Source organism: Trachypithecus francoisi, unplaced genomic scaffold (genome assembly GCF_009764315.1).
Source record: "Trachypithecus francoisi isolate TF-2019V2 unplaced genomic scaffold, Tfra_2.0 Lachesis_group5, whole genome shotgun sequence".
Classification (NCBI taxonomy): Eukaryota; Metazoa; Chordata; class Mammalia; order Primates; family Cercopithecidae; genus Trachypithecus; species Trachypithecus francoisi.
Window position 1 is genome coordinate 113,627,319 of NW_022681470.1, and position 12,250 is coordinate 113,639,568.

General features: G+C 35.4%; 1 protein-coding gene across 1 annotated transcript in view; it reads right to left on the minus strand.

Moving 5' to 3' along the window:
- The window catches only part of LOC117075235 (calcium-binding mitochondrial carrier protein SCaMC-1-like), a 57,466-nt gene that overhangs the window by 40,035 nt on the left and 5,181 nt on the right, over positions 1-12,250 (minus strand). Inside the window, exons 2-3 of the mRNA XM_033197386.1 lie at positions 9,673-9,799; positions 3,824-3,911 (exon numbers count right to left, since the gene is read on the minus strand). Of these exons, the coding sequence (XP_033053277.1) occupies positions 3,824-3,911; positions 9,673-9,799 (215 nt within the window). The remainder of the gene's footprint in view (positions 1-3,823; positions 3,912-9,672; positions 9,800-12,250) is intronic.

Sequence of the window (12,250 nt, forward strand, 5' to 3'; positions counted from 1 at the left end):
GCTATGACTGATGTTTACAGAAGTTCTATAAATAAATGTTGAATAAATCATTGCTATCAGTAGTTCATAATTAATTAGAGTACGATTCAGCAGTGTATTTCAAATTTTCCAAAAACAGTATAGCAACATATAATTTTGTGAGTAATGGCTTATAAAACACCATTTGTCATATCAATGAAAAAAATCCATAGATTGACAAAACTCTCTAGTTTCTATCAAACTTGTCCTATCTGTTACTTCTTTTTTAAAAAAATCTTATTTTTTTATTTTAAGAAAGCTTATTTCTATTTTAATTACTTATGAATAGAAAACATATTCTGTGGCCGGGCGCCGTGGCTCAAGCCTGTAATCCCAGCACTTTGGGAGGCCGAGACGGGGGGATCACGAGGTCAGGAGATCGAGACCATCCTGACTAACACGGTGAAAGCCCGTCTCTACTAAAAAATACAGGGAACTAGACGGGCGAGGTGGCGGGAGCCTGTAGTCCCAGCTACTCAGGAGGCTGAGGCAGGAGAATGGCGTAAATTCGGGAGGCGGAGGTTGCAGTGAGCTGAGATCCGGCCACTGCACTCCAGCCTGGGCGACAGAGCGAGACTCCATCTCAAAAAAAAAAAGAAAACACATTCTGTATGATTCCAGTTCTTTATTAAAATATTTCACATTTCCTTTATGACCCAATGTATGGGCAATTCTTATCAATGTCGTACGTGTGCTTTAAGAGAAACATATTCTTCAGTTTTTGAGTGCAATATTCTATGAATGTTTTCTAGGTAACGGTTGGTGATGGTACTGCTATATTTAATCTTTAATGGCATTTTCCATCCACTTGTTCTATTAAATGCTGAGAAATCTGAGTTAAATCTCTTACTATAATCATTGACTACTTATCTATTCTTCCTTGTACATTTATTAATTCTTGATTTATAAATTTGGGCTATATTATTAAACCTATACAAATTTAGAATTCTATCTTCTGGGTAAATAAAATCCCTAATCATTATAAAATGCCCCTTTTTATTTTTGTAATGTTTTGCTTTCTCCATCCTTTTCTTCTAACACTTCCATTTACTTAAAAATATACCTCTTGTAACAGTATGTAATTAGATTTTGTCCACAGCAACAGCCAAAATATTCTGTCAGATATAAGATACAGATTAACAGGATATATTTCATGTTAAGACATAAAAGATAGAATCATAAAACAATCAAGAAATTATAAACTATAAGAAATTATCAAACATATCTGAAAAAGAACCAAATGACAAAAACTTCTATAAAAAATTGTCAATAAACTCAGTAGAACAGTTAAGTGAAGAAAAGAGATAGATGAAGAGGGGAATTGAAGATATATTTGAAGGACTTACCCAGAATGCTGCACAGAAAAAGAAGAAAGTAGAAAAGATGAAAAAAAGACAAAGAAAATGAAGAGGAAACTGTATTTGAAATATAAAGATTGAGAATTTTTTTAAACTGTCATAAGACATAAACACATAGTTTCAAGAAGTACAACATTAACACTGAGGAAGTAAAATTAATAAAAAGAAAGCAAGACAGGCCTATTCACTAGATAAAAAGCTACAGAACCCAAAAGACAAAAAGATCATAAGAGAACACAGAGAGAAGAGACAAATCCCTTACCAAGGATCAATATAAAGACTAGCCCAATCTTCCATCTAATAGTGCAATCTGAAATCAGTAGAATAATATCTCAAAGTTCTGAGTAAAAATAATTGTCAAACTAAAACTGTGTATCTAGCAAAACTCTCTTTCCAGAACAAAAGTGAAATACACATGCTTTCAGATGCTCAACAACTAAGAGTTAAGTACCAATATATTTCCACTAAAAGAATTTCCAAAGGATGCAGTTCATGAAGAAAAATTATCCTGGATGAGTAGTGTGGGATGCAAAGAAGAATCGTGAGTAAATAAGATGCTAAATATAAAAACATCAATCAAATTTTCTCTATAAAATAACAATTACAATACCTATTTGTTCAGTTTAAAAAGAGAATAAAACAGCATATAAATTAGGAGAGGGGTAACTGGAGCTAAAAGTGTTCTAAACTCTATTGTTTGAAGAGGGTATAAAGATTTTGTTTAACTTCAGCCTTTAAATTAAACTTGTATAGTAAAATTTCAAGCCTAACTACTAACAAGAAACAAAGTATATAAATACAAACCACTAAAAAAAAAATAAGAAAAAAGATGAGAAAAATTTATAGAAAAGAAAGGAAAAAGAAAACCCTATAAATACTGTAAATCGTATTACAATCAATCCAATTACATTCAATCGCTTAACAGAGACTATAAAAAGAGAGACTACTCCACAACTCGCTCCATGAGGTCATTGTAATCTAAGAAACAAAACAGATTAGGACAGTAGAGAAAGAAAAGAACAAGACAATTTCAGCCATGAACATAAATGTAAAAGCTATGAATGAAATTTTAGCAAATTGAATCCACCACAATATTTTTAAGTTGTGTTTATCCTAAGAATATAAGGATGAATCAACAAAGAGAAAAATCTGTTAAGTTAATTCACCACATTAACAGATTAAAGAAAGATATATACGATCACCTCACAAATCTAAACCCATTTATAATTTTTAAAAGTCTCTTGACAAAATAGAAGGGAACTTTCTTAACATGACAAAGATGATAAACCACTTTTAATGGTAAAATATTAGAAGTATTCCCTTTAAGATCAGGAAAGAGAATGCCCATCACTACCAACAGCATTCCAGCAAGAATAGAAAAACTCATTAATCAAAGGTCTAAGGGTTGGAAAGACAGAAATAAAACCACCAGAATTCACAGTATTATCTTTCGAGTAGTATCTTACATGGCAATATAGCTTCTGTCTCCTCCACTTCCCACACCACAATTTATCTGGTTCTTCTCAAGGTATAAACACATCTTGCATCCTTGTTAAAAACTAGAATATCACAGCTTGAGGCTGTTTAAAGTCACAGATATCATTAAACATGTCATTCTAACCCAGTCAGAATCTATTCTATGCAGAGGGCATATGAAGCACTGGACACTTGGCAGCATTATGGGCAAATCCAAACTGTTGTAACTTCAGGGATGAGCTAGCTGAAAGAGGGTTTGAAAACCCATATACCACCTCCAGAGGATCCTACAGTTAACCTAAGTGCTCACTTCACAGTTCTTACTCTCAAGCCCAAGGAAGTTTGAGAACCAGCATACTACATCAAGCTTTTGTGCTTTGCAGGTACAAGAGACAATGGCAGATTAAGCATGAGTAAAAGCGTCCAGAAAACATAAGGTTTTCTTTTCAACTCCACCTTCCTCTACTTCCCCCTCCCTCATGCTCTTTTAAAATTTCTCCTTAGGATAAATTGTCTCTGTCCCTTTATATAAGAGCTTGATGGTTTCAACCATTGAATCCCTTCTTCAAAAGAAATCTTCCTGAAAGTTTAAGACATAAAACAAATGAAGGCAGAACTGTTTGGTTCAAGCAATAGTTGGAAGCCAGAAACTCATTCTGATCTGTCTCTCCTTCCCTCCTCCCACAAATACACAGAGGCCCCTCTTAAGAACAGTTTGAAAAATCATTACACTGGTAGTATGTGTAATTTCATTTGGTTTCTGCGGCTTAAATGGTCAACCTAGGAAATGACATTGCAGGCTGCTCTGAAAGGGATAGATTTCAAGTAAGATAGAATTGAGCAAACACACAAGCGGGTTTGTTTACCAAGTTATAGAATAAGGGGTGAAATGCCGCATTTATAGCAATTAGTTCCTAACATCAAGTATAAAACACAAGAAAAAGTTATTAAAAATAAAGACAAGGACTGACCTGCTCAGAATTGTTTTTGCCTGGACTTCAGAAATATGCATACCCAGAGATTTCAAAGCAGCAATTATTTCTGAAGCATCTATTACTCCTTGAAAAAAGAAAAAATGTCAAGTTAAAGTATCTGAAAAGACAATAAGGCAAATATACTTACAATGTAAAGGGCTTTAAAGGCCCATATGTTTTCGACCTATAAGGCCCATATGTTTTGACCTATAATCCCATATCCACAGGTCAAAGTCTAACAAACTTTTTGGAAAATTGGTACCAAATTTCATTTGGTGGCAAAATCTACCTTAAACGGATATTAGGTTAATTTTAGTCAATTACTTATCTAATGTAGTGTGAATATTCACGTTTCACTGCAGAAGCATTCATACTTATAACTACATGGTGGTGCCCCATAGTCCCCATATCATATATGTACTGCATTACTTTTCTAAAATCCAAATTTTAAATTTCAAACCATATTTGGCCCCAGGCATTTCCAATGGAATTGTAGGTCTATAAGATATTCTTGACTTGGAAAGAACTGAAAAAGTCAATTCTGAAGATTTGATCCATGGGCCTGAAAATAAGGCCAGTCAATGTTTTATAAGGTAAGCTTTCAAAGAAACAGTTGACTTAAAATACAACACCAAACTCATGATTTAACACATAATATGATGTGTATATTATGATATATGATATGTTATGATATATTATGATAATATATACATCAAATCTATATGATTTATATATTAAATCATAGTATATGTTTTACCACATCATATACTATGTTAAATAACTCAAATCAATGAATATATTTAATATAAACTTACTATGCATTTCACTCACAATGTTGGAGGTTGTGAAGGGAAAATTAAGTATTGCATATTCTCCTGAAATTCTAAAACACAGATCTAATCCTATCACTCTCCAAGTCCAAAGAAACTTTGATTCCTCTCTTGCATAAAGCAAGTAGTTGAGGATATCCAATATTTTTAAATATAAGGACAATGTTTTAATGTAAAAAAAAATTACCTTTAGTGTCTCCTAGTTGAAAAATACATAATGTCAAAAAGTTACTATAAATTTAGTCACATGTTTAATTTGTATTTATGAACTACAGCTGCCTATGCATACCTTTATACACACATATATGTGTGAGATGTTACTTATTTGGTCAATAGACAAAGCCCATTAATCATCTATAGAATCTCAGACTCTTTGCAATGACTCAAGGGCCTCCAGTATTTCAAGCTCCATAGAATGTAGTTTACTGGTCTATTACTCAACCTAGAAATCAAAGTTTCTTCAATAGGGGAGGCAGGATCCTCTGCCTTATATACCATTATAATCTTCAAATACTATACTCTTCAATTCAATTTAATAATTTTTAAAATTTGAAAACCTACTATGCAAATCACTATGCTAAATGTGAAGGAATCAAAAAATTAATAAACACCCAAAGGAGTTTACCAATTTGTATAGATGCATCAATTACTTTAAAAATAATTACTGCTAAATGTTTGTTAATAGAAGAGCTAGGAATAAAATGCAATGGAAGGGTAAATTAAGGAGTAAATAAGAGTCACAAATGAGGTCCTATGAAGGATAAACAAGAGACCACCAAAGAAACAAAAAGCATTTTAATAATAGGTACAGTATGAGCAAGGTACACATATTTATTTAACAAAGATGTATTGAAAACTTACATATGGTATCAGAAATCAGGACAGTAGGTACCTGCAGAGGAGGGGTAGTGATTTGGAGTGGGTAAAAAAGGAATGTTTCTGACATGCTTGTAATAATCTACTTCTTAGTCTAGATGCTATTTTCATGCTGCATGTTTGCCTTGTGAAAATTCATGGAGCTTACATTTATAATTTATGTATTTTGCAGTATATGTTATATATCAATGAAATGTTCCAAAAAAATAGTAAGTCAGGGCCAAACTGGAAATGTCATTTAATCAGCTCTGACCTTCTCTGGTAATTTCCCAACTATGCCTTTGTTCACGCTATTGTCTCCGCTCAAGAAATCGTTTCTTTTCATTTCTGTTTATATATTAACCCAGTACAAACCTTAATTGTGCCTGGACACAATTAAGTTCTTCTTGTATCACTTTTATAGTAATGATCATAGTCTATGTGTATAGCTATATATGTCTTTTATTACTCCACCCAAAACTGTGATTCTGAAGACTTTCGTTAACATAGTTCCTAGTGCACTAGCTCATATATAATGGTTGAATACTGTTTGCTTAATTGACTAAAATATATGAAGTAATCTTTACTTAAAAGAACCTAGAATTCAGGCAAATATGTAGAAAAAAAATAGGTAATCCAATCCAGAACATAATCAAGGTCTACGGGCTTAAAGGGACATTCAGTGTTATCTTTAATTATATGCAGTAAGCTTTCACTGAGAAGGTGGAACTGAAATGAATTGAATGGGATAAGAGTATTTAGAGAGATGGAGGGGAGGACTGCAACCATTCTAACAATGTAATTCCAGGGAGAAATGTAAAATATTCCATTCCCGTACCAGTGATCTCTTGCTAAGTTCAAACCACCCCAAAATTTAGTGGCTTACAAAGACTATACTTAGTTATGAATATGCAATCTGAGTTTGGTTAAACTTGTTGGTTCAGTTGGTTGGTTCTTTTTCTGATCTTGTCTTGGTCATTCATGTAAATTTAATCAACTATTGGTTCCACTGCAGCTGGCCAAGATTACTTCAATCACATGTCTGTCACCTCAGATGAGAATATAGAACAGTTAAGGACTAACTGGGTAGCTGTCTCCATGTGATCTCTCCCCCTGGGTACCTATGATAGCAGCAGGAGGCAGACGAATTCCCAGGCAGAAACGAACAAGTCCCCGCTGAAACCCAACCATCAAACCAAAGACAGCCCAAAGTCTGAAAAGTGAGCTACCAGAGTCCACGACTAATGCGAGAACTTCCTCAATGCCTTTTAGCCAATGAAATAGTGCTTTTTCCAGGCCTGTCCATGGACCAATCAGCATGCACTCCCCCATTCGGAGCTCATTAAAAACCCCAGACTCAGTCACACATTGTACTACCCACTTTCGGGCCCACTCCCACATAGAGGGCCACCCGCCCTCAAGTCCCCTCTCTGCTGAGAGCTTTCCTCTTTTCACTCAATAAAATTCTGCCCTGCCTTGCTGACTCTCCAGTGTCCATGTAAACTCATACTTCTTGGTTATAGGACAAGAACCCAGAGCCTGCCAAACAGCAGGAGCAAAAAGGGCTATAACACATTCCTGGCCAGCTCTCTGAGCAACAGGCAGTGACATGCTCCCATTTGCCAGACTATGGGAATGAAGAGCAACAACCCTTCTGGGGGTCCAGACCTCAGAATTCCCCAAGTCAGAGCTATAGCACAGTAACCCTTCTCCCCAGCAATCGGCTGCCACCTTATGTGATGGGAAGCTGCAGCAGCAGGGCTGGGTCAGCCCAGGAGCCATGACTGGAGCAGGGTGGTGGGACCAAACAAGCTGTGACAGGCCCCCATTTGCCAAAGTGGGTGGATGGCAGGAATAAATGAGCTGTAACATAAACAAGCTGTAATGTTTCCTGGTGGCTCAGTGCTCAGGACTCCCCGAGCAAAAGGCTGTAACACATCTTGGGGCTCTGCAATTGCTGTCATCGCTGAGTTGCCAAGTGCTACTGCATCCCCCTTATCTAGACACTGGTGCCCAAGGTGGAAGGCATTCAAGGCAGCATGCCTGGACTAGTCATGGGCTGACTGTAGAGCCAGCAGGTGAGGGATCCAGGCCAGCAGCATGAGCTGAATGTAGCCTGCCAGCCCAAGTGGGCAGAGCAAGCCCAGTGGGCATAAGCAAAACTTGGGCAAAGGCGCCATCAGCCACAAAGGCTTCCAGCTGGTGAAGAAGCACCAAAAGAATCCTATGTCAGCTAGGTTTTTTTCTGGTGGTTTACAGTGTTCAAGAGACAGCACTCAGGAAGACAAGCCCCAATGTACAAGTACTTGTATCAAGATTTGCATATGTTCCAAGGGCTAAAGTAAGCTAAATGGCCAAGCCCAGGTCAGTGTGGCAAATGGCAACAAAAGGGCATGAATCCTGAGAGGTGTGGTTTATTGGGATACCCAATGTAAGCAAAATTATTGAGCCTTCCTAAGCTTTAGAGTTCTCAACTATAAAACGTAGCTGCTGTGATGATTGTGTGGGATGAAAGTAAGATGTAGAACGTAAAATAGGTGGAACAAATATGGCAAGTAGGAGAGTTCAGTAAATGTTAGTTCCTTTCCCTCCATTTCCTCAATCCCCAAAAAGCTCTATGCAAAAAAAGAATTTTAATGATGAAATTCACATATTTGCAACAGCATTCCATGGACATTTTGGCTGAACAGAGCAGGGGTTTAGATGCTTTCTTGGTGATTACCATGGTTTGGCTTGTGTCCCCACCCAAATCTCACCTTGAATTGTAATAATCCCCATGTGTCAGAGGCAGGGCCAGTTGGTGATAATTGAATCATGAGGGCAGTTTCCCCCATACTGTTCTCATGGTAGTGAATAAGTCTCATGAGATCTGATGGTTTTATAAATGGGAGTTCCCCGCACAAGCTCTCCTGCCTGCCACCATGTAAGATGTGACTTTGCCCCTCATTTGCCTTCAGCCATGATTGTGAGGCCTCCTCAGCCATGTGGAACTGTGAGTCCATTAAACCTCTTTCCTTTATAAATTACCTACTCTCAAGTATGTCATTATTAGCAGCATGAGAACAGACTAATACAGTGAGAGAAGTTAACCAGGTCAGTTCACATGGGGCCTTGCATCCTTCTAACTAGTGAATTTGATAGTAGACCAGCCCACATGCATCCACTTGCCTCCATTATTGGCATAAGGCCTGGAAATCCTTCTAGGCAATTGGGCAGGGGTCATTAAAAATGAATCTTCTCCCATCCTGGCTAACAGGGTGAAACCCCGTCTCTACTAAAAATACAAAAAATTACCCGGGCATGGTGGTGGGCACCTGTAGTCCCAGCTACTTGGGAGGCTGAGGCAGAAGAATGGCACAAACCCAGGAGGCAGAGCTTGCAGTGAGCCGAGATCGCGCCACTGCACTCTAGCCTGAGCAACAGAGCGAGACTCCATCTCAAAAAAAAAAAAAAAAGAATCTTCTCTACTACTAATGTTTAACACATATAAACATATGATGAACCGGGAGAGTCCCAAGAGGAAGAATAATGCCTGAAAGGACCAGAGGGAAGAATATTAAATAAAGTGAAAATGCTTACAATATAGCATTAAAAGAAAAAAGGAAGATACCAAACTATACATACAGTTTGACTGCAATTTCATTTAAAGAGAAAGGCAGGCAGAAAGAAACAGAGAAAAAATTCTAGAAGGAAACATTAAAATGTATCAAAATGTTAAAATTGGTCTCTAGATAGCAGGGTTACAAGTAACCTTTACTTTCTTTCGGGACCTTTTCGTGTTTTCTAACTTTCCTGCAACCAATACATTTTTATAATCATCACAAAAATAACAAATATCATTTTTTAATTATCATAATACTTTTAGCTCATATATTGCAAAAAAATGGAAAACAGTACTCACTAAGCAAAGAAATTTTAAATTTAGAAGTCACAGGCTTCTCAAAAATTATTTTATTAAAAAGATGGTAACCACATAGAAATTATACTACTAATAAATATAGTTTATGTATTATTCTTAGAAATTTAACAATTAGTGCCGAACAACTAGTAGAAATAACCAAATCTTTGATAGTAAGAGTAAATTAAAGGCTATTAAAAGTGCCCTTTGGACTGACAGTTATATTCACATTAAGTTAACTGTAGTTTAAAAAACACACATACCATCATTATTTTTGTCTAGACTATTAAATGCCAGCCTCATTTTCTTCTCATGGTCTTGAAGATACTTCATAAATTCTCCAAAGTCCAATCCTAAATCATCGTTGGTATCTCCAGACTTAAAAATTATCTACAAAAAAAGAAGAAACTCATTGCACAGATGTATCATAAGTCACTATACCATGTTAACATGTACACATTTCACTCATACTAATTATGATTTCCATTAGCATCCATTATCCTAACTTTTCAGTCACAGCTACAGGCTATGTATATTAAGTGATTTTTTAATTTGTGCAATAGTAGATTAAGCAGCCACAATGCCATTTCAAATAATTATGAATCTTATTAGTAAGTATTTACCTGAGATAAACTATTAATGCCAATACCTGAAAGGGATAAGACACTCAGATACACAGCCTTTGCCATTGGAGACCTAAAAAATCTGTTAACTGAGAAAAAAATTATGTAGAATTCTAGTATGTCTAGTATGTCTCTCACATAATGGTCTGAGACTTAGCCTTATAAAGTGAGAGTGTATGTTCAAGTCCCACTGGAGCCTCATGCTTTTTTAAATAAAAAATTAATAATATTTGTAATGCATATCAATTTTCAGTAAACTTCTACCTCTAGACCATGTCTTTTTCATCTTTGGACCATCAATATCCAGCATAAAGTATGGCATATATAAGCCCTTAATACATTTTAATTGAATTAAAAAAATAAATACTGTAAGCAACGGCCACTGTCTGACTAGGTGAGGTGCTAGGGATTAAAAGACAAGAAGATACAGTCTCTGCCCTGAAGGAAGTTACAGACCAGTAGAAACCATGCATATAACCAAAGACAAAGTGTTAGCTGACATAAGGGAATGTATTCAAGGTACAGTGAGATTTGTGGAGATTCAGGAGAGCCTTCACAGAGGAAGAGCGCTTGAGCTGAGACTTATAGAGAAAAATAGCTGTACAAATAAATGGGACAGGATGTTCCAGGAATAGGTGACAGTGTTTGCAAAGAGGCAGAATATATGCTAATTAGAAAAACATAATAATAATAATAGTGATGATAGTAACAGCTAATATTTATTGAGCACTTCTAAGCATTTTATATGAATGAACTCATTTAATCATCATAATAATCCTTTATCCAATTTGCTAAGGAAAAAATGCAAGGGAAAAATGTAGAAGATAAGGCAGGCAAGGGAGAGATCATGAAAGGATTTATATGCCACAAAAAAGATTTCAATTTAATTCTGCAGGAATTTTCCAATGTGGAGTTTATATGGTGCATATGTGAAAATAGTTAAATAATACTAAATTACAATGTGAGGAAATCATTCCTGTTACAATTTTCTTTCAATCCTCTGATTATATCATGGATAACATATCAATTTTGTGCTAAAATGCCTCAATACTGGCAACTTCTTACAGAAAAAAATCAGAATATAAGCCTCAGGTTCACCTTCATCAGACAATACAGACAATCCCCAACTTAAAACAGTTTGCTTACAATTTCTCAAATTTACAATGGGTTTCTTAGAGTATTAAATGCATTTTAACTTACGATATTTTTAACTTATGATGGGTTTATCAGAACATAACCCCACTGTAAATTGAGGAGTATCTGTATAATAATTAGCCAGAATTTAATAATACTCATTTGTTTTCAATTTGTTTATTTCATGCTTACTTGTAATCTACTCATTTTCCATTTATGGCAATTATAAAATATCAAACAATAAAGGGAGATAGCAAGAGAGGGAGAGAAAAACAAAGTATCTACAAAACAAGCAGAAAACAATTAACACAATGGCAGTATGAAATCCTTACCTATCAAAAATTACCTTGAATGTAAATGTATTAAATAACCTAATAGAAAGCTATAGAGTGATAAACGGATTTTAAAAGTCTTTTTTTTTTTAAAAAACAATTTAATTTTATGCTGCCTACAAAAGACTCTTCTTATTTTTAAGGACACGCATAATTGAAACTATTTTGGAAAACAAAAGAGAGCAGGGATAGCTAAACTTATTTAAGACAAAATAGACTTTAAGTCAAAAACGCTAAAAAGAGACAAAGACACTATATAATGATAAAGGACTCAATTCATCAAGACAACAGAAGAGCTATAAATATGTACTCACCCAACACCAGACCATGATTTATAAATTATAGGATCTGGAGGGAGAGAGAGATTGCAATATGGTAATACTCAGGAGCTTCAATACCCCAGTTTCAACAATGGGTATCTCATCTAGACAGAAAATTAGTAAGGAAAGATTGGATTTGACCAATATTTTCAACCAAATGAACCTAACAGACAAATATGAAACCTTTCATCTAACAAAAACAGAATACACATTCTTCTTAAGGGCACACAGAACATTTTCCAAGACAGATCATGTTAGGGCACAAAACAAGCCTCAGCAAATGTAAGAAGACTGAAATAGTATCAAATCTCTTTTGACCACAATGCCATGAAACCAGAAATAAATAGCAACAGGAATTTTGGAAAATTCACAGATACATAGAAATTAAACAACATGCCCTGAACAACAAATGAATCAATGAAGAAATTAAAA